This window comes from Nothobranchius furzeri, chromosome 5 (assembly GCF_043380555.1).
Source record: "Nothobranchius furzeri strain GRZ-AD chromosome 5, NfurGRZ-RIMD1, whole genome shotgun sequence".
NCBI lineage: Eukaryota > Metazoa > Chordata > Actinopteri > Cyprinodontiformes > Nothobranchiidae > Nothobranchius > Nothobranchius furzeri.
The window spans coordinates 59,880,628-59,902,285 of NC_091745.1; the positions used below are offsets into that span (position 1 = coordinate 59,880,628).

At 42.5% G+C, this 21,658-nt stretch overlaps 2 protein-coding genes across 4 annotated transcripts in view; both read left to right on the top strand.

The window, feature by feature from the left end:
* dcst2 (DC-STAMP domain containing 2) overlaps positions 1-7,593 on the top strand; it is a 21,210-nt gene extending 13,617 nt beyond the window's left edge. For all 3 annotated transcript variants that reach the window (XM_015949618.3, XM_015949620.3, XM_015949621.3), the window contains exons 12-16: positions 5,026-5,165; positions 5,840-5,970; positions 6,754-6,847; positions 7,024-7,227; positions 7,330-7,593. In XM_015949618.3, coding sequence (XP_015805104.3) covers positions 5,026-5,165; positions 5,840-5,970; positions 6,754-6,847; positions 7,024-7,227; positions 7,330-7,507 — 747 coding nt within the window. In that variant the 3' untranslated portion in view covers positions 7,508-7,593. The remainder of the gene's footprint in view (positions 1-5,025; positions 5,166-5,839; positions 5,971-6,753; positions 6,848-7,023; positions 7,228-7,329) is intronic.
* Positions 7,594-11,426: 3,833 nt separating this feature from the next.
* s100v1 (S100 calcium binding protein V1) lies at positions 11,427-18,573 on the top strand. Its single transcript, XM_015949642.3, has 3 exons — positions 11,427-11,577; positions 14,472-14,600; positions 17,645-18,573. Exons 1-3 carry the CDS (start codon positions 11,566-11,568, stop codon positions 17,813-17,815), a joined length of 312 nt encoding a protein of 103 aa, XP_015805128.1. The 5' UTR covers positions 11,427-11,565; the 3' UTR covers positions 17,816-18,573.
* The last annotated feature ends 3,085 nt before the right edge of the window (positions 18,574-21,658 follow it).

The following is a 21,658-nucleotide window of genomic DNA, read 5'->3' on the forward strand; positions in this document are numbered from 1 at the left end:
TGCCCGTACTTCCAACTTTGTCTTCTTTGAGGGATAAAAAATGTCCTGAGCGCTGCCGTCTCCTCCTTTGGCCATTATTTCAGCTTTAGCTTCAAGAAAGTTTTGGTTGTAAACAACAAAGCGCGCATGTGCCGCCGGCAACTTCAGCAAATGATACGGTGGCTGGTAAGGGTCACTGCGCCTACACCGCAGCCACGGTAAACCCACCGAGGTAATATCGTTTTTTTTTAAACAAGACGGTTATTATTATTGTCAACTTTTTTACTGGGGTTTACCGCTACACCGGTTACCGTGACAACCCTACTTATGAGAGCACCATGTGAGCACCTGTGTGTGTACACGTGCTTGTATATGTAAGATTTCTCTATAAGAGCATCCAATAGAGAGTGTGAGGGGCCACAGATCCACCCCCCAAAGATGTGTAGGAGATGGAGGGAGCTCCAAGTCCCAGAGATCCAGGAGCTGCCCCAGAGCACAGAGACCCATGGAGGCTGCAACCAGAAAAGCCCCTGCCCCCCTTGAGAGGCGCAGAGGATCCCCCCGGGGGGCCACAACCAGCAGCCGGCAGAGTCCCGGGAGATATCAGCGGCAAGCCCACAGGTCCGCCTGCAGACTCCCAACCCGCAGCCGGCCGAGCCCGGGACCCAGGGACCCGTGACCCAGGGGGACCACCCCCGCCGGGGACCCAGCAGAGCCCAGGGACCCAGATCCCACCAGGCAGCCACCGGGATTGGTCAGGCAGATGCCAAAAATCTTAAACCCCCTGACCCGGGAGCCACGAATACTCAGGCGGACCAAGGCACCACACTCCACACCAGGTGTGGCAGGGGGAGGGGAGACGAAGATGTATAGCATCAAAAGAAGTCCCAGGAGAAGGGAGGAGTCAAAGGCCCCACCTGACATATACAGTCATACACAGACACAGTCACACACTCCCTCCCGCATGCTCGCACATACACATACAACCAAAGTTACAAAAATGCATGCCGGACACCCACTCATGCTCCCCATACACACCCTATTCACTCTGGTCCCGGTACTGCTGCACATGGGGTACAACCATTTCCAGTTACCAGAGTTCGACCCTTTCTGCTGGGGTGCTGATGAGCAGGCTCCCCCACCCAACGCTGAGCAAAGCAACCCACCACCCCAGACCCCAACCAGATGGCCAGATCTCCTTTCTAGCCTCCAGCCCCGGGAAGCCAAGCGACAACAGAGGTGTGCTAAGACCCCTAGTCTCCCTCCGCCTGCTCAAATACAGTGTTGGTGCGTGTTGATGAGGTGTATTCCATGGCTGTGGTGAGCGGGCAGTCGGGCATCGTCTGGCCTATGCCAGCTGATGCCACCACACCACCCCACTTGCACCCACAGCCCTCAGTGTCTAAGTGCAGTTTAAAATTGGAAGTGGGCACCGGCACTTGGGATGAGACTGAAAAATCCCTCTGCCAAATGCTGTTGAATGTGCTCACTCCCAAGGCCCTGTGTGTGTTTGAGTGGAATGTCGTTGGTGGAAGTGTTTAAGGTGAATTTGAACTATCCCTGCATTTGCACAACTTCCAGAACATATAAGACATAGGACATCCAGGCAAGGTTGGGTCCTCCCCCTCCTGGACATCCCCCTCCCCTGTGATGGGACAGTAGGGGAGGCAATGTCTACCTGAGGCCCCTGAGCCCAGACCAGGCACTGCCGCATGTTCCCGCCTTCTTCCCGGCAGCATACATGTCAGGACCCGACCCCCAAGGCCCCGCCCAGATGGAGGTTCTGACACGAGTCTCATGGAGGCTCTGACCCGAGTCTGATGGAGGCTGTGATCCAAGTCTGATGGAGGCTCCCACACCTGGGATAAAAAGGCTGTGCCTTCAGCAGTCTGGGAGGCAGCAGTGCAGGGGTTCTGCTGTCCTCCAGGCTTCATTCTTTCCAAACCCTTCGTTTTTGATGAGTTTTAACTTCTAAAGTTTTAACTCTGTGTAGCGTGGTTAATCTACATACTAGGATTTAACACTGTTTGCTTCAGTTTGGTTAGATCCTGAGAAAAGATTGGACATTAGCATATGAACTTATATTATGCACAAATATCTAGGATGTAATGCAATCGATAGAAGTTCATACAATAACTGTCTTGGTCTATATCTTAATCCAAAGATTAATGTTTAATTTAAGATAATTAAATTTAATAGCAAAAGTTTATTTATTGAATCAGAAGTTAAGGAATCTTTGCTTATTCAATAACCAAAATATACACCATTCTGTGTTTCATTTCAAAGAAGAGTCAGGTTTTTAAAAGTTAAGAATTTATTACTAACACTTAAAAATGACAATTTGAAATGACAATTTGTAACTGACAATTTGTAACAGCTTGATATTAAAAATTGTTATTAAACAAACCTGTGTCTGGATGGAAAACTAAGGTGGAATGCGAGGTTTGGATGCGTGAATGAATCTCAGAAGGTTTCTTTCAGCGAGAGAAGCATTCTGTGTGGAAAACGTTGTTTTGCAGCCAAAGCAAAATAAGTCATTGCAGTAATTAAACACATTTTATACTGAACCAAGATGATTCTTTATGATGATTGTAATAAACAGTAATAAAGTCAAAGAGTTTATTAAAATTATTATTAAAAAATTATTATTTTAAAATCTTGAAGTGTCCTTCATCTTGGGACGGAACAGCAGCAGATAAAGATGGTGTCTAGCAGACATCGTGGCTCCTGGGTTAATCTGTAGGACAAAGTTACAGCTCGACCCAGCTTGACCCAGCTGGGAAAGTGTGACCTTTGGTTCACAAATTAGAGGCCATTCATGACGCTACATCTGAGTGATCCAAAGGGATCTTTGGGTGATATCAACTAGGTTGGCTCTGTTTTAAGGTTGACTCTGTTTTGGATTTTAGACTTTTATCAACTTCGTTGTGTTTTGGTAAAACTTTTAACAAATTTTAACCAGGTGTTTTAATTGTTAAGTTATCTTTTAACCGTTAACCTTTTTGAGAAATTTTCGTTTTGCATTATTTTAATAATGCTCTCCATCTGTTTGCTCGCTGGTGTAAAAACCTTTTATGGCAGTTAAACCCATTTTTAATCCACTGTCATGTTTCTTATGTTACCCCCTTCTTCACATTTTAACAGCACATGTTGGGGTTGTAACAGCCAACAAGGGAGGAATGAAAACCAGGTGGACAAGGAACATGAGCGTGAGGGCTGATTAGGGTCCGAGGGTGAAGCAGGAATGCAGACAGTGGCGGCTGGCCAGTAGAGGGCGATAGGGTGCCGCCCTCCCAGTTTTCCCGTGTTTTTAATTTTTATTTAAAAAAATAAATAAATAAAATTAACAATAATCACATATTCTAAGTTAATTGTGTGTTTTGTAACAAAAATAAATCATATATATATATATATATATATATATATATATATATATATATATATATATATATACATATATTGGTCTCTGCCGGTCTCTGCCGAGCGGTGGAGGCTGTAGGCTGTTTTTGAATCGCCCAAACAGGACGGGACCAGTCGTCCAATTGCTGACAAGAAAATCAAAGGGTAGGAATGGGAATGTATCCAATCAGCGTTACCTCAAATGTAAAAACATCTGATTGAGAATCAGAAATGTTTTATTGTCCCAAAAACTGGGAAATATGACATTTGTAAGAGGATACTGATGACATTATTTCCTATGAAAGTGTTTCCTATGTACTTATCTGTTGTTTTTTTATTTATCTACTTTAAAGAGGATTAAGACTTTCCTTGAGGAACACCATGACACAGAATCGGCTGAATGCTCTTGCCATGCTCTCCATGGAAAAAAAGCTTGTCACAAACATTCCTGACTTCAATAAAAAGCTAATCGAGAGCTTTGCCACTCAGAAGGACAGAAGGGAAAAATTTCTGTACAAATGAGGTATCACACACACACACACACACACACACACACACACACACACACACACACACACACACACACACACACACACACACACACACACACACACACACACACACACACACACACACACACACACACACAAATGCATCCACTTGATCTTTGTATAAAGTTGACCTTGGCACAACACTCCAGAAATATTTAACAGTGTAAATTTCTGGCGTTTTGTCTAAGTAGTGTTTACTACCATTACTGTAACAGTGACCTGCTCATAATTTTTGGTGTTCACTCAAATGTTGACATTAAACAAAATGTTTTTGTTACTTGCCTCTTGCATTGCCTATTTACCATTTATGGTCATGTTATTTTATGTGCATTTTAATGCAGTATTTTTCAACCTTGGTCCGCAAGGCAGCGTGCCAATAGTCAGACACACCTGGATTAATCAGTTTGTCCAATGATGTAAGACAGGAAATAAAAGAGCTGTGCTTAATTCAGGAAATAGTGAAGTTGTGCACAAGGCTCAGAAAGCACAAGTTTGTTTAAAAATAAAAAATAGCACAGCCCCACCAAAAATATTTTTCACCAGCCGCCACTGAATGCAGATCATGATAAAAGTCAATAAAAACATTTGCTCATAGTTTTTTTTACCCAGTTTGTTTTTTTATTTAAAATTTACAGCGTTTATGATCCCTGAGCTCCAGTTTTCTAATCAATAAAAAATGTTTCTGAAACCTGCATCTCACAGAATGTGTTTTGATTTCATTTCAATAATTTGTATTTGATGATTTACACATTTTTATTTTATTTTTTCATGCTTTCCTCTGTTTTGATTTGTGCTGAATTGTATTTTTGGAGACTTCCTGTGAAGGAAACCGAATCTGTTGTGGAGGAAAAATCATCATCATCAGCCCTTTGTCTTTGTCTACCTCTGCATTTATTCTCACATCCACAAGTTCCTCCTTGTTCTGTGAGGCCGTCGGGTTTGATTTCACTGACACTCGTAACAGGTGTGGTGTTGTCGTGTTGCTGCTCTGAGGCAGTTCAGGCTGTAAGATGAGACGATGAAAACCTGAATATGTTTGGAGGAAAACGAAACCAAAAACTCTCCAGGTGCTTCATTATTTTATTGTGTCCAACAGGAGAGGATCCGCTTCCTCCACCAGCAGATCCTGAATCAGCGGAGGGCAGTGGGCCGAGTCCTGAGGATGTCTGCTCTCAGAAACCAGGCTGACCGGGAGGAAGCAGGAGCAGCAGGATGCCTTCAGACGCTGCTGACGAGGTAGATGCATTCACCTCCTGCAAATGCCTCTGATGGGGTAGATGCATTCACCTCCCAGAATAAATTAGGAACTAAAAAGGGAAAAGAGTGTAATTTATTGACCAATCAGAAGAGAGCTTTAAACACTTCCAGCTGAGAACCAGAACGACCCATGGACTCAAAACAAACAACATTACAGTGGTTCATCTGACTGACTAAAGTCTAATAAAGTCTCGTCTGATGAAACTCAATGGACTAATAAATAACATCAGAGCCATGAATCAGAAATAGTCAATCACATTTGATGTAACTGGTTTGCCTGTAGATGCTGGTAGAGCCGTCTCCATGGAAACGTATACTAAACATTTAACGTAAATTCTCAAAACAAATTAAAACTGATAAGATTTCTGTTTATCTGACCTGCATGCATCATTTAGGGAACGCTGCTTTTTATTTCACTTTGACTTTTGATCCAAAATTTTATTTTTATTGTTCGACCTACAAATATTTCAAAAATTATGTTTGCTGTTTATGTTTGAGGGTCTGCTGGTGCTAGACGCCCACCAGTTACAGGACAACCTCTTCCTGGACCTCTGTCACCCACTTTTACATTTTCTCAAACTTGTTCATCAGAAGTTACCATGAATCACAGGATCTAAATGAAATCCGAGAGTTTTCCTGTTTTTATTGATCAGGTTACCTGGAGGAAGAGTTCTCCTGCCTCACCTGCAGGTCCTATTGTCCCCCGTCACCTGTCTGACCTGTGGAGACGTCCTCAGGTCAAAGGATGAGGACACAATTACCTGTGATGTCCCAAAGTGTTCAGGTAGGCATTTCATGATAGGGGTGTGTGTGTGTGTGTGTGTGTGTGTGTGCGTGCGTGCGTGCGTGCGTGCGTGCGTGCGTGTCCGTCCCGAGGGCGTCTCCTGCAGCTTTGTTGACTCAGCTGGTTTCAGAGATAACCGAGGAGATCACAGCTCCAGATTTCACATGTGACTTTAGAGAATCTGCAGCTAAAACATACGTTCATATTTCTATTAAAAAGGTTTTCCGATATTCTACATTTGATGTATTAAAATGTTTTTTACTGTCGACAAACAGAAATTTCCTTGATTAAGTGTTTCTGGTGTTTATGTCGGCACTCCCTAATGACCGGGAAGGTGGGGGGGTGGGGGGGGGGGTTGCACTGACCCCCCCCACCCCCCCACCATCCTGCTTGAGAACCAGCACCCCCTCCCCCCGTCCAATGGGATGCAGGAATGGGACGGGCCGCAGGAAATTGCACTTATGGCTCCCAAGTGGCCAGCGTCAGGACTGTACTGGAGTCCAGTTGGGTCATCTGAGTGTGAAGTCCAGAGCTACACCTGGACTTGTTCCCACCTACAAAGGTGTTCTAAATGAACATGTGTGGTTTTGCTTCCCATGTGATTGTGGATAAAGAGAGAGGTTTTCACTGAGAAATGATCCTAATAAAACATTCAGTTCTCATCACTCCCATTAATCTCTTCACTTCTTCCATCATAATCTTAACTTAATCAGCCAGAAGTTTCTGTTTGACCCTGTTGATGTTTTTACAAACATTCTTATGAGGTTTGCCTTGTTTTTGCAGGTGTGTACTGTCGGCCGTGTTTCCACAATTTGGGCAATAAGTGTGTCATCTGCATACGACCTCTGACCTTCGAGGAAGACTGTGAGGAGGAACTGTGAGTGCCATTTCAACCACAGGTCTCAGATCAGAAAGCTGTGGAACCTGTAGGCAGGGCGATGCTGCTGTGGTACTCCAGCAGTCGCCTCAAGAACAAATACAAAGCAACAGATTGAATGAGAAAGGGCAGCGGGTTCGGGCCGCTTGTGCTGATGTGATTCCTGGTCCTCTCAGAGACTCCAGTGACGACGAGCAGCTGAATCTTTGGTCTGCAGCTCCAAAGTCGCCTGACATGACTGACAGCTGCTCCAGGATCCTGATGAGGAGGAGGATCTCTACACCAACACACAGAAGACCAGTGGATCACTCTGCCAGGGGAGTCAGAACTGATGGGAACGATGGAGGACAGACAGACAGCAGCACAGACTCTGAACTCAGGTAGAACTCCTCCTTCTTATGGTGATTCTGATGTTTGGACTTTAGATTGGACCTCCTCTCCTGGAGGCTTCAAACAATATGTCCTGCTCTTGGTTCTGTTAGTGAGGCAGACGTGACGTTCCAGGAGCAACTCGAGCCCAATGACAGCAACACCTACCTCTCCACCTTTACATCAGAAGACTTCCACATCCAGGATGAAACGCTCGTCTCCGTCTGCGTTCACACACCGGATCATCCTTCAGACCTCCACAACCTTCCAGAACCTTCTCCCAAACGCTGAACCAGCACAGGTCTGATTGACCTAATGGAATTCAACCATCTAAAACAAAATAACTAATTCTGTAAAAATAAAACCTCAGACCACTCTTTCTGCTTTTTGTCAGAACTTTGAGTTCATTTTGGATCAGATGGTGTTCAGTCAGCTCCAGAAGATCCAGATTCATCCTGTTGTTTCACCCCCACCCAATCACTGGTTTATTTTAGTCAGCTGTCATCAGCTAGGCTGAGCAATCTTTCAAAATAAAAGCTGCCTTTTTTTGTTACTTTTTTAGAATACAATTGTAAAGATGATCAGAATGTCTTCAAACACTCAGATCTTTGTTACGGAAGAGCAAAAGAGGCTGAGGTCATTGTAAATAATGCTTATCGCTAAAGCTTTGTTTATTTTTATTCCCCATAATTAATTATAGGTTGAATTTGGAGCTTTAGTTTTCAGCTCAACCAAAGGTACAGCTCAGAATTCCTAGTGAATGAGATTCTGCATCTGAACATGTGGAACATCTGGAAAAACAAACTCGGACTCTGGAGGGCTGAAACGTGTTCTGCTGTTTGAGGAGGTCAGCATGCAGATCACGACTCTGAATCAGACCAAACTCACTTGAACGTCGTCAGTCTGCTGGTGAAACTAGTACACGCTTGTTTCATCGTAGAGAATCAGCCTCGTTCTGACTAGCTGAACAAACAGGAAGTCAAGAGGTCACATAAGATCATAAGATCATTTAGAGGTAGCTCATCTTTGGCTTCATGCTTCAGAAAGCTGCTGCTAACTCTGAGGTTGTGAAAGATGCAAAAGTAAAGTTGTATTGTTTTATCTTGACATGTTAAATAATCCTGTTTACGGACTGCAGATAACTGTTACTGTCTCTGTTACTGAACAACAAAAGAGGCTATGAAAAGTCTTGGCTCACTAGTTGAAATTCTGTTAAAGCACAAATTCCCTTTCAAATTAAAGTAAGCCTGAGGTATGTTTGCTGTTGAGCTGCTGTGGTCTCTAGCGGTTCTGTGGCTTGGGAAACAAAGTTTAGATTCTTTGGATGAAATAAAAAAAATAAACAGCCAATAGAACATTTTCACTATTGTTGTTGCCATGGAAATGAGAACATAACAGGGTATTTACCTTTGAGGCTAACAATAAACAGATGTCAGTCAGGGGTAACTGTATAGAGTACAAGCATAGAGGGAAGTGCACAAGGAGAGTGAGATGGGGGAGGTGAGGGGAGTCGGAGGATGGAGATGCTCTCTGAAGTGCTGAGCGTCATGAACACAGACAGGGAGGCTGCTGTTGGTAGCTCGGTAAGTCATTCCACCATTGTTGTTACGACTTTTCACAGGCCTAGACTTTTTAAGTTCTGATTGGGAAACATAAAAGTCTTATGTCCATTATGTAAAATGTCCTGGCCGAAAAACGCCAGAAGTGTTTGTTTTTACAGTCTGGGTGGGAACTCCACCTGCCATTGTTTGTGCAGCAACAGCTGGTGCTGTCCAGGTGTGAAGCTGGACCCACACCCTCTGAAACACCATGTCATGCATCTGGTGAGATGGGAAAAGACTGACATTTGTTTTGGGTGTTCTCCAGATCTGAATGATTATGGAAGTAACATTTTAAGAACTTTGTTGTAATTATAAAACAAATGAAGTGCTAAAACAGGCAGAACTTCCTGTAAGTGAAGTAAAACTTTATTGTCCTAAAGGAGCAACTTGGTATGGTAAAGGTGTTTGTGTACAGATGCCAAAAGACGGTTTCTTTTTATTAGAAACGATTAACTGTGCTAACTATAAACTGGTAACACACTTTTCACATGTTTTAATAAATAAGCCAATGATCACCCTCAGTTGGTCCAGAACTCTGCAGTGAAGCTTCTAACTGGAGCAACAGAAGAACTCTGTAAAAAGTGCTATATAAATGAGCTATTTTCTCTCTGGAAGATGCCCTGGGAATCAACTAACAGTCAATATGAGCAGATTGCTAATGTCAAAAAACAAAACTTTTGTGTAAAAAAGATTAAAAGGGTTCAATGTGAGAATTGTTTTAGGAACCTTTACTGATAGTTTAGCATCACGTAGTTATTTACATAGAATTTTGTGATTATTTGCAAGGCAAATAGCTTTAGCTAGCTGTGGCCCTTCTGGTTTAACCAGAGTTGATTCTGGTTAAGCCTAAAGGCCCCTCGTGAAGAAAACTCCGGTAATACTGGAATAAGGAAAGGATAAATGCGCTCTAAAGTTTTATCAAATTATGGTTTTAGTGAACTGTAATATTTTTGTTGTGACTTCAGAAAACTAGTTTGAGTTAACCATTAACTAATCAACCCTTACAGAACTGATCCAGCTCTCAGTGGCGCGTCCAAGGGCTGGCTAATGGGGGCATGGACACCCCTGGAAAATTCTTGGGCACCCCGCTGTCCCCCTTCCCAGGCATTTGTGTTCACACAAAGCCTACATTCAGCTTCTTATTTAAGACATAACTGATAAAGCAAATAAATGTTTTGACTAAAGTTTGAAAGTTATTTATTTAACAAAATCACAAGGTATGTAAACATTTATGTGTGTATGTATATAAATGGTCCCTCATTTATCGTGGGATTATGTTCCAAAAATTACCTGCCAAAGGCTAAATTCGAGTATTAGCCTGCTTTATTTTTTTATAATTATTATAGATAATTGAAGGCCGTGAAACCCTCATTACACAATTCATACACTTTTCTCAGACAGGCATTAACATTTTCACACACACACAATAATATTAATAAACATGCAAAATTCTGCTAAAGGTCAGAATTGTTTTCAGGTGTATTTATTAGCTTTCCCCAAAGTGAGCTGCCTGAGCGCTTTCCAGGGCTGCTTGAATGTTTTTCTTCACAAAAAACACCACTAGAACACAGAACACTGATTATTTTACGGCCATAGCAGCATCACGAAAACAATAAAACAGCCATATAATAATAATGCATTGAACTTATATAGCGCTTTTCTAGACACCCAAAGATGATTTCACACACTCTCACAATCACACACTGCTAGTGATGGTAAGCTACTTGAAGCCACAGCCGCCCTGGGGAGGTCTAAAAGAGGCGAGGCTGTCATTTGGCGCCGTCGGCCCCTCTGACCACCACTAACACAGGCAAGTTGGGTGAAGTGTCTTGCCCAAGGACACAACAGCAGGATACCGCTGGCGGGAGCTGGAATCAAACCCCTGACCCTCCGATCACGAGGCAACCCGCTCTACCACCTGAGCTACTGCTGCCCCGTTATAGGCCTATACACCACTCTGTGTTCGGTTCAGATCCATAATTCCACATCCATCCTGCCCCTGCTCGCTGCAACCGCAGTACATAGAGACCCTAGATGTGTACTCACCAAACAAAGTCTTTTCAGATGGTCAAATCTTATGTTTTTCCTACCAGCTGTGGACATTTTCTCGCTTAAGACACAAACTGTTCAACTGTTACTGGCAGCTTGTTCAAGTGGCTGGTCCTGGACTCTGTTTGCTGATTGGATCTTTTTTGTTCGCCTATCTTTTCCATTTTCTGATTCCGATTTCTGATTTTTGTTAATGACAATTATCATTGTCTCCTGTTATTTATTGATGGAAAACAATCTGCAACACAGCTGCATTATAACCTCGTTATATTGAGGGTGTACTGTATAAGAACCAAGATACAATAGTGAAGACATGCCATAACAAAATCAAATGTATCCGATTTAGAAATCAAACAATGAAGTAGCAATGCAATTCACAGCTACAGGCCAAAAGCTGTCCCAGGGCCAGTTTGGTGTCCCACCCCAAAATATTTTCTAGGGGCACTACTGCTGGATATCTAAACTGATCCGTTCAGAAACAAATAACTAACTGATTTTATTTCAAAAAGACAAATGGGTTGAGTCTCTTCCCCCACCCCGAGTGTGTGTGCGTGTGCGCGCGCGCAGTGCGTGTTAGTGGGAGGATTCCGTTTCTCTCAGCAGGAAGCGCGCTGAACTCTCCGTCTCTCTCCGCTCGGTGCGTCGCGGTTTTTGTGGTTATTGAAGATTTGTTTAATTTTTCGGATCAAACCTGCAGATATGGCGACCGAGGTAAGAGCACCCCACTGTTCTAACCGACCCGGTACCGATCGGCTGTCTGACCGCAGAGGCGCTCCTCCGGGTGGAGCGGCGGTTCAGGTCGCACTCTGGCTGGACCGGTCGCACCTCTTCCGCTGGTCGTGAAGTTAAAATGTTTTTGTACCAGTGAGGTCAATCCTCACTTTTTATTTTAAAGTTTGTATGTTCAGGCATTTGGTCACATTAACTCAAATCATAAATAACATTACTTTGTACAAAATACAATAATTTGTTTGTCTTTCTAAGTCCGAAAATGATGGTTGACCATTTAAAATGCTTTGTGAATTAAACCCCATTGAAGCAGGAGATTTCTGAAGCTATTTGGTTCCTGAACACTTTATGCAAATGAAGCCAACAGAAATTGAAAGTCAAGCAGCAACCGTTCAAACAAGCTGCGTTCAAAAGCAGCAGCTGGGATGTTGAAAAGGTTTCAAATGAGAATTTGATCAAACAGGATTCTGATGAGCAAACACCAGATTAGAATTCTGGATCGTCAACAAACAGCTGGTAGAAAAACATAAAAGCACTAACTTCAGCTTTTTACAGCAGAAAATAAAGTCCAGAATGTTTGATCCCTAACAGATAAATTGGGTGGTGTTCCTGTTCCACACTAAAATAAAATCTTTTTCTGTGTGAACACCAACTCTGTCCAACATTTACCTGTGAGTTCAGAAGCTCATTTCTATTCAATCACATTAAATCGATCATAACCATAACAGGAAAAAATAAATTACAAAACAACTGGTTTAAAATTTATTTCCCACATCCCACTTTACCAGCATGCTTTTATTTTGTAATGCCTCCTGGATCGTGTACACTTCCTTCATTTCTAAAGAAAAAAACTCATTGGTCTTGTGTTTGCAAAAAAACAGAAACTGCAGCAACATAACAAAATGCTTCAGAGCAGCAAAATGTTCCTTTAGCTGTTATTTGGTGTTATTTTATTAACTTATTCATTTTTTGTTTGTTTTATTGTTTATTTAGCGTAGCTCTGACTCCAGGAGAGTACAGCAGAAGCTGCAGGGATGATGTTTCAGCTTCACCCTTGGCTGTGACTCAATGTGGTCAGACTAATTGTTGGATGTTGGTTTGAACCTCAGAGAGATGTAATCAACTGCTGCGAGTCAAAACTCCTCCAGCCCCCAAAGAGATGAAAACTTGTTGTTTGCCTAGGGAACACTTGTTCATATTTCGAAAACACATAAAGGGAGAGCATGGCCGCTGATGGCTGTCAGCCATCTGTCAGACATGTTTACCGTCCTTCATCGTGTGCTTTGTGTCAACAATGCCAACGTTCTTCCTCCACCCGGAAAGGATCACGCAGGTTTTAAGAGCATCAGACCTGAAGCAAAGATTAGCAGAACTCAGTTGTGTCAGATCTGTCCTTTAGGGGTCGTTTACGAGCAAACAGACAAAACCAAACGTCACTGACCAAAGTCTTTGGTTTTCATTTGTCTTCCCACTCTGTCCTGGAACATTGCTTCCTGCTTGTTGTGAAAACAATCTGACCAAATGAGCTGGATTATAATCCCACATTTAGAACATTTTATTTGACAGAAACGTTTTAACCTCCATGTTGGTTCTTTTCTCTGAAGGAGAACTTCTTGTTGTTTAAGATCAGGCAGATTTCTGCAGCCGCCTCCCTTTTTTAGCCCCTCAGAGAGCAGCTGGGTCTGATCTCAATCAGCTGTTTCTGCATCAGAACAAACCCAAACACCACACGCCTAAATCCCAGCTAAATCCCAGCTGCTGCAGAACACCTTTGTTACCAATAGATGAATACACACACAAAGGTCAAGCTGCAAAAAAAAAAAAAAAACAGAAGTGTGTTATTGTGTAAAGTTTCACCTGCAGCTCAGCCTGCGAGTTGACTGTTACCTATAAGCAGGAAATTGTTGAGTGGCCAATGGAGTTTCTGTGTTCAGATTAGATTAGCAATGTTGGATTACTATATAAAATCCAATCTGTGTTTCAGGATCATTTCTGATTCAGATTATAAAAGTAAATAAAACTCTTCTATGGGCGATGCTGAGGGAAGATGATGAAATAAATTCCTGAGATTCCAGTTTTGTTACAACGCCTGAGATTCTCTGTGTGATTTAACTGTTTGCTGTAGCTGTTCTACAGATTAAAGATGTTTAGGTGGAATCAAACCACTTTTAACAGGAATTTGTTCACTGCAGAGGAAAAATAAAACGTCTGGCTGGTTTCAAATAATCAAACGAAAGCAGCACTAAAATAAAAAGTGCATTTTTTTTTACCAGATCTGGACTAAAACTGGACATGAGTGTGTTTTGTGCATAACTCAGATTTGACTAGTAGAACACAATCAGACGTGCACGGTTCCCACGTGTTTGGGTTATGTTCTTAGAAATCAGTAATGACAAACAAACAACAAATGTGAACTTTGTTTTAAAAGATAAATAAGTTGAAATACTGTCTTGTGATAAAAAACAACACTTGAAAAAATATTTAAAATGTTTAATTTAGAAATGTAGAATAATAAACACAGAATCTCTGAAAATATAAACAAAACACAATCTGTTGACCACTCAGACATGGCATCATCAACAGGCACCAAATGACCTAAACTTAGCTAAAATTAAATGTCTTTAGAAGATCAATGGATCTGTTAAAATGTTATAATAAAAAACAATAACAATGCTGACATTTAAATAATAAAGTATTTAACTGATTGAAGACAAACTTGCTGAGACAAGAACAGAACAAAGCAGTACATTTTTTTTAATTTTTGGTCTCTCCTTCTGTTGGATGTCTGTCGCCCTCCTGTGGATTTTTAAGATCATTACAGCAATCTGAACATAAGAGCCTAAAGTCTGATGGTGTCTGCTGATTCTGTCCCTCAGTACTCTGAGCTGGAGCTGGCCATCAACATGTTTGTCACGGAGTTCCATAAAGCTGCAGATAACGGAGCGACCATGAACACCACCCAGTTCCAGACCCTGGTCTCCAAACAGATGCCTGCTGTCGCCAAGGTAGCCATGACATCAGAGCTGATCACCCAATCACAGCATCTGATTGTTATTGATGAGTATGATTATTATGTTGGAGTTTAAAAAGGTCGAAGCTCAGCTTCTCCTGCTGCCAACAGGGGGAGCCACTCTAAATAACAGCACCTCTGATGGGTTTTTTCAGCTTTGTTTCTGGATCTGAGGCCCAATCCCAGTACTCGCCCTGCGCCCTGCAGTCTTCAGCAAAGTGCACTTGAAGAAAGTGTGCAGTAAGGCTTCGAGTGCGTTATACACAAGTGTGCAAATAATTGCCAAATTGAGACTGGGAGCATTGCTATCGCAATTCATGCTGGGATGCTGGTCGCTGTGATACTTAAAAAAAACTTTATTAACAATCAAAGAAATATTGAAATATTTTTACATTCATTGCTGTTTTGTCTAAAAGTTTAAGAGCATCAACTAATCGTCCTAAAATTAACTACTTTTATAAGAAAATACATATTTTCAGAAAATGAATCTGAGCCTTTTCTCCCGCAGCGATAGATTGTAGATCAAGGGTGCAAAAGGAGCGTCATCAACTTCTGCACTTGAGAATCGGGACACCCTACGCACTCGCACCCCTGGTCGTACCTCCACACTTGTGCCCTTCAATTGCGCGATCCCGACCAGGGGTGCGAGTGCGTAGGGTGTCCCGATTCTCCAGTGCAGAAGTTAATCACGCCCCTTTTGCACCCTTGATCCACTCTTCACCCAAGTCCACAACGATGCAGACTTGGATGAAGCATGTTACCTACAATCCATTGCTGTGGGAGAAAAGGCTCAAGTGCCTTTTCTGAAAATATGTATTTTCTAATTAAAGTAGTTTTAGGAGGATTAGTCAGAGGTGGAAAGAGTACTAAAATTTCCTACTTAAGTACAAGTACCAATACTTGGATAATTTTTTTCTCAAGTATAAGTGAAAGTACTTGCCTAAATTTTTACCCAAGTAAAAGTAAAACGTATCGTAAATAACATGTACTCAAAGTAAAAGTTACGTAGTTACATTTTTGTCAGCGTAAGGATGGTTACATCTAAGTAGTGCAAAATCTCAACGCCAGTTCACAATTCACTCGTGCGCACGCACGCACACACACACACACACACACACACACACACACACACACACACACGCACACACACACACAGTTTGATGGAGGGATTTCTATCCAATCAGTGAGAACAGGACGTGCACATTGATTGGACGAGGTTTTTCTACGATTGTAGGTTTTAATTGTGATTAAAATTATTCTTTATTTTGAGCAAAACAATTATTCGTTTAGATGCCATCAGCATGTGAGGTATCTCAATGTTCTCATGACAAAACTCTAACATGAGACTGTCCTCTAACCTGTCATATAACAAGCTAGATGAAAGTCAAACATTTCAAATGGACCGTATAACAGCTGCTAACATTGGCCCTGCCCTACTTTACCTCTACAGTACAGCTCCTTTATCCATGTCCATCCTAGAGCTCCTCTCTGACCTTCATGCTTATTTAGACCAGCTGATTTTTAAAGTTAGCAAAGTTCATCCTTGGTAGTCCACTCACTCATTTAACCCTTCACCACTGAAATCAGTTTGTTCATTCCAATCCTCCTAAATAATCCTCCAATCATCCAATTGGAATCCTTAAGAGTCCCAAAATATCCATCCTGTTCCCATCTGTACCGGGTCGGCCCGGGCCGGGTAGCCCCAGTCGGCCCCAGCCTGTCCCGGTTGATTCCACACATCCTTGCCTTAAGCCCATGTGGGCTGATTCTACCCACCAATCAGAGGCTTGCTCTAATGGAAGGTGTGAATTTGCTGTCAGCAGTGGGTGTGTTGGCCCTGGTCGGCCTGAAGCAGACCCCCTCGAGAAGAATACCAGGCCACCCAGATATGTAAACAACCTACGCTACCCGGCCCGGGCCGACCCGGTACAGATGGGAATGGCCCATAATAAGCCTTGGGAGCCCAGGTGTTACTATAACTAATGGTGTCTCCTCACCAGCGTGAGCCTCCAAACTGTGAAGGTTGGTCTCCAAACATGAACTTTAAATGTATGCATTTATCTCCTCTTATAACACTTTAACATGTTTTAAAAGGCTTGTATCATGATAAGTTACACCTCCCAGACCAAAGATAGGTCCAATATAAGATAAAACATTACCCTCCAGAGCATCCTGGCTCAGTATAAGCAGCCATCCTCCACGACTCACTGGGGATCGAGAAGGCAGAGCAGGCACACACACACACACACACACACACACACACATCATGACTAATTTAACTACACTGAACTGCTTTTGTAATAATTTACTTTGCTTTTTGGATTGCTGGCTGTAATGCACATAACACACAAGCTTGCAATATAAAGCAGGACAACACCTGTCCCCCTCCAGCTCGGCTGTGTGACTGCACCAACCTGTCCTGTGTGACCCTCACCATGTAGCCCTCATGTCCATGCTGTCTCTGGAGGAGCAGATAGGAGACAAGATCTCCTGTAACTTAAAATAAACCAAAGCTTCCTCCCAGTTCCTCTTTCAGCTGATTTTAACATCAGTTTATCATCATGAAACAAAAGAATAAAGTGGGACAAGAAATTCTGTCTTCTATTTCTCTCTCCTTTTAACTTCTCCGTGTCCCTAAATAAAAGAGACAGATGATTACGCTGCAGCCACCGTCACTGACCCCGCCCCCTCCCCAAGACCGGACCTCCTGACATCTCAGCACTCGGTCTGACTGAGCGCTTCCAGGAGAAACAATAATGAAATTATGAAAATAATAACGCTAATGCTAAACCGTTTAGCCCGCATCTCACGCATTGATTATTTGATTATTTTCTTCAGCTCTATCCTAAACCTCCCGGTCGGCCATCGGGGCTGGGGGATGCGCGCGGGTTTTGGGGGCCACAAGGAGAGGGTTCGCGGGCCGGACGTGGCCCGCGGGCCGCCATTTGTGGACCACTGCCGTAGGGCACAGTGCGAATATTGGGATAGGTCCTAAGTTTTTCCAGTAATGCTCATCGACTTCCTGCTTCCTGTCTGCAGACGGTGGAGAATGAAGAAGGTCTGGGTCAGGTCCTCAATCAGATGCAGGTAGAGAGCGGTCAGAACATCTCCTTCGGAAACTTCTGGAACCTTATCAACAAACAGGCTGTCCAGGTGTTCAGCACCATGCTCAAAGAGAAGAGTGTGAAGTGTCACTGCCTGCTGCAGTGACACCTGCAGGCGCACCTAAGCCAGAACACACCAGGGCCTGGCTCCTCTATGCCGACCACAGGGGGCGCTGCAGGATCACAGTCCAGCCAAAAACAAGAGAAAAGGGATTTGTGTTTCCGTCAAATTTGGAGTTTCAGGTAGATTTAATTTCTGCTGATGTGTAAAAGAACAGGAGGTCAAAGGTGAGTCATCAATGACTGAAAAAAATTTAACAAACTCTTATGAAATACAGAAAATGTCAAAGTGAACAACTTATTTAATGAACTAAATGAGCCAAAAAATTAAGAACTTGAAAGACTAAAAACACTAAAAGTGATTCAACCAAGAAAACAGAACTTTTTATTGGAAAATACAGAGAAATCATCGATTGGAAATAAGAAGGGAAATAAAAGATCCATGGCAGAATTGGTTTGTAGTAAAAGAATGAAACAATGAATTTGGGTTTGTTTGGGAGTTTTTTTTAAATAATAAACTCTTAATTCTTGTTTGTTTTTTTTACTGTTTTTCATTGTTTTTCCTCCATAAACGGACAGAAACTCATTCAATGACAAAAACATTATTTACATAAAAATGTTCTGTGTTTATATGAATATCATTCCTGTTGTTAGTATTTTAACATGTTTCAACCTATATGTAATCCTGAACACTAGAGATATAAACAACCTCCACTGACATATATTCATCTCTTAAAGCTGTTTAATTCTAACACCTGAATGTTTCTCTTTGTTTTATTAAAACTGTTTTGTATTCAAACCACATCCGGACTTCTGACTGAATCATTACTGTCAGGATAAAAAAAATCTGATACTAAAACCCATTAAATGATTAATTATTAAAATGCATCAGCATAAATAGAAATATTCTTTTAAAGAGCAAGTCGCCTCCTACCAGAGTATTACCCCGCTCTCACTTCCTGTGGGGCGGAGCTGCTAACAAATACACACACACAGGCTCACAACGACATTGTATCATATGGTACCAGCTAACGTTCTAGGGTACCTCTTAGCCAATAGCGATGGCAGATTTTAATTCAAATGCAGTGCAGAGTTTTTACCTGACAACGGCACAACACTGACAGTTTTAGGCAGAAAATTTAAATTTTAACTAAAATGCACTAAAGTGCAAAACTATTGACTACATGTGTCTGCAGCACGATTAGACACACGTTTATATAGCTAGTTTATCAGAAAAAAAGTTGATTTGGGGGTGACTTGCTCTTTAAGAGCCAGAAACAGGTGGCCACTAATTACATCTAAATGGTCTCCATTTTCTGGGTATAAAAGACCATTAAAGGGAGAATAGGCAATTTTGGCTTGCTTCTAGCACCCCCTAGTGTCCGTTTAGTAGAACTGAGATCAAAACCTCTCTCCTTGCTGTGCGTTCGTCTTTTAATCAACTTAATCTAACAGCTGAAAAGTTTCCTCAGCCTATGTGTCTGCAGGAGTGATTCATCACTAAATTAAACAAATCAGCTGTGTTCATGATCTAAAACATCCAGGAAACGTGCTGGAAGCAGACTGCAGCGCCAGGTATGTCCGCTCAATTTTTTTCTAAGTCCATCAGTCCAGACCGGCACTCTGAATTTGCAAATGCGCTATTCTGGCCCCATAGAGTGGTGAGGGTCTGAGTGACGTTTCATGAACCCTGTAAAGGGTCATTTTAGCACATAGTGGCTCAAGAAAATTATTTATAAATGTGAAAAAGTTGCATAGTAATCCCTTTAAAAGATAAAGTCTAATAAAGAATTGCTGTGACTCAGACGTTTTTCATCTTCTCCTAAATCTGTAATCTTGTATGTTCAATAGGAAACGTAAGCTGTAAAACTCATTTTTTCACAATGAAATCACACATGTTCTGATTATGATATTCAGAATATTTTACAAAAGACAAACGTTTTCTTTTAGAGTAACTGGATTATTTAAAGCTATACAATCCAGATTTTTTTTTTATCCGAAAAGTCTTACAGTCCAGCAAGAGAAGACTCAGCAACTGAGTAGGTAGGCAGGCAGGGTGCCATGCAGCACGCATGCTTGTCACTGCTTTCAAGTATGGAAAGCCAAAGGAGACAATAAAGCACCTGTAAAATATGTGTGTGATAGCTGTCAAAATGCGCATCTTGAACATGCGCAATGACACCAAATGTGACAAAACAGCTTGTAAAAGTTGCACTTAATGGCTGTTTTTACATGCATTCAAGAAGCAGGTTATATGGAGGGTCAAAGGGGACAAAATACTGCCTTTAAAAAATGTGTGCCCTGTCCATACAGACCCATGTACAAGATGGGTGTCTCAGGCCATTATGCCTTTGTATTAGAGCCCTGCACGGGTCTAAAATCTGAGCCCGTGTCCGGCCCGACCCGAGGGGGTGGAGCCCCAGCCCGACCCGGTCCGAAAAGGTTTTCAGGATTCTCTGGCCCGGCCCGAGCCCAAGCCCGACTTTTTTTTAACCAACTAAATGAAAACAAAGTGCGTCAATCCTGACCAATGTGTTAAAAGACGTGCAGGATCCGATCAATTTGTTTTTCCCTCATTTACCGTCACGGAGATAACGGCGCACTGGCTCTGGTGGTAATCAAGTTAAATAGTATCTCTTTCCAACAATTTTCACAAGAAAACAAAACAGTTAAAAGCAGGGCTTGTGTTGTGTTGACCGGATAGTTCCTGTATTTGGCCGTTTATTTTGACGGAGAAAGAATAGAAAGAATTACCCCGACGCATGCAGACAAACTGACATTTTATTCGTTATGCACATCGCAGATGTAACAAAAAGATTCCCATCTGAACATCTGAGCTGGACACTGCTCAGCGCAGCTCGTTGTCAGCGCATATGTGCACAGTGAGCTGAAGTTGTGGAGATTGGCTTGGAGCGCGTCACAGAACCAGAGCGCATGCGGGAAGGTTCCTCTGACTGAAGCAAGTGTTTTCCAAACCCTGTCTCTCAGAGAGAATTGTCACTTAGAAAATGTTCCCTGATTATGAAACTTTGGCTGAATAGAGCTCCGGACCCCACGTGACTCTCAGTTAGTGGACGCCATTTTGGCATGCAAAAAAGGTAAACAAACACGGATGTAACCATGAACATGAACGGGATCCGCTTGGATTTTACTTCGTCGGAGTTTACTTCACACTTTAAAACAGAAGAAATCGTTTTATATAGTCAGAAATTAAATAGACTGAACATCTCCGACCCTTACCGTGCCCCTGGGATACTTTTTAAAAACGCCAGAAGCTGTCGGAGCGGACTTCTTACCGGCACAACACCGGACCTGGCCGGGGGAACCCCTTGGGATTCCCCCGGCCGGAGGAGCTGGGGAGAAGGTCTGGGACTCTCAACTCTACTGCCCGCTCCGACGCCAGAAGCTGTCAGAGCGGACTTCTTACCGGCACAACACCGGACCTGGCCGGGGAACCCCTTGGGATTTACCCGGAGGAGCTGGCTCCGGCGGCTGGGGAGAGGGAAGTCACGCTACTGCCCCCGCAACCCGATTCCAGATACGCGGATGAAAATGGATGGATGGACGGACAAATAACAGATTTACACGTAAGTAGTCTCGGTGAGACAGATAATAGCAATCCAAAGTGCTTTTTATGTGTGATCTGACAATTGATCAACCATTGCTTAAAAATTAAATACAGCTTAGCCGGTTAATTGCTGTGATCATAAAACACAGAAACGGCAGCACGCAGAACTCACGAGGCAACGTTTTACATGATGTTTACTTGCTGCTATGAGTAATAAGACAGAAAAAGCCACGCCAAAATAAGTTTAGGAAGCCCACTAAGAATCATAATAAAAGCATTTAAAATAAATACCATACACAGTTGAGGAAACGTTGGTTTAAG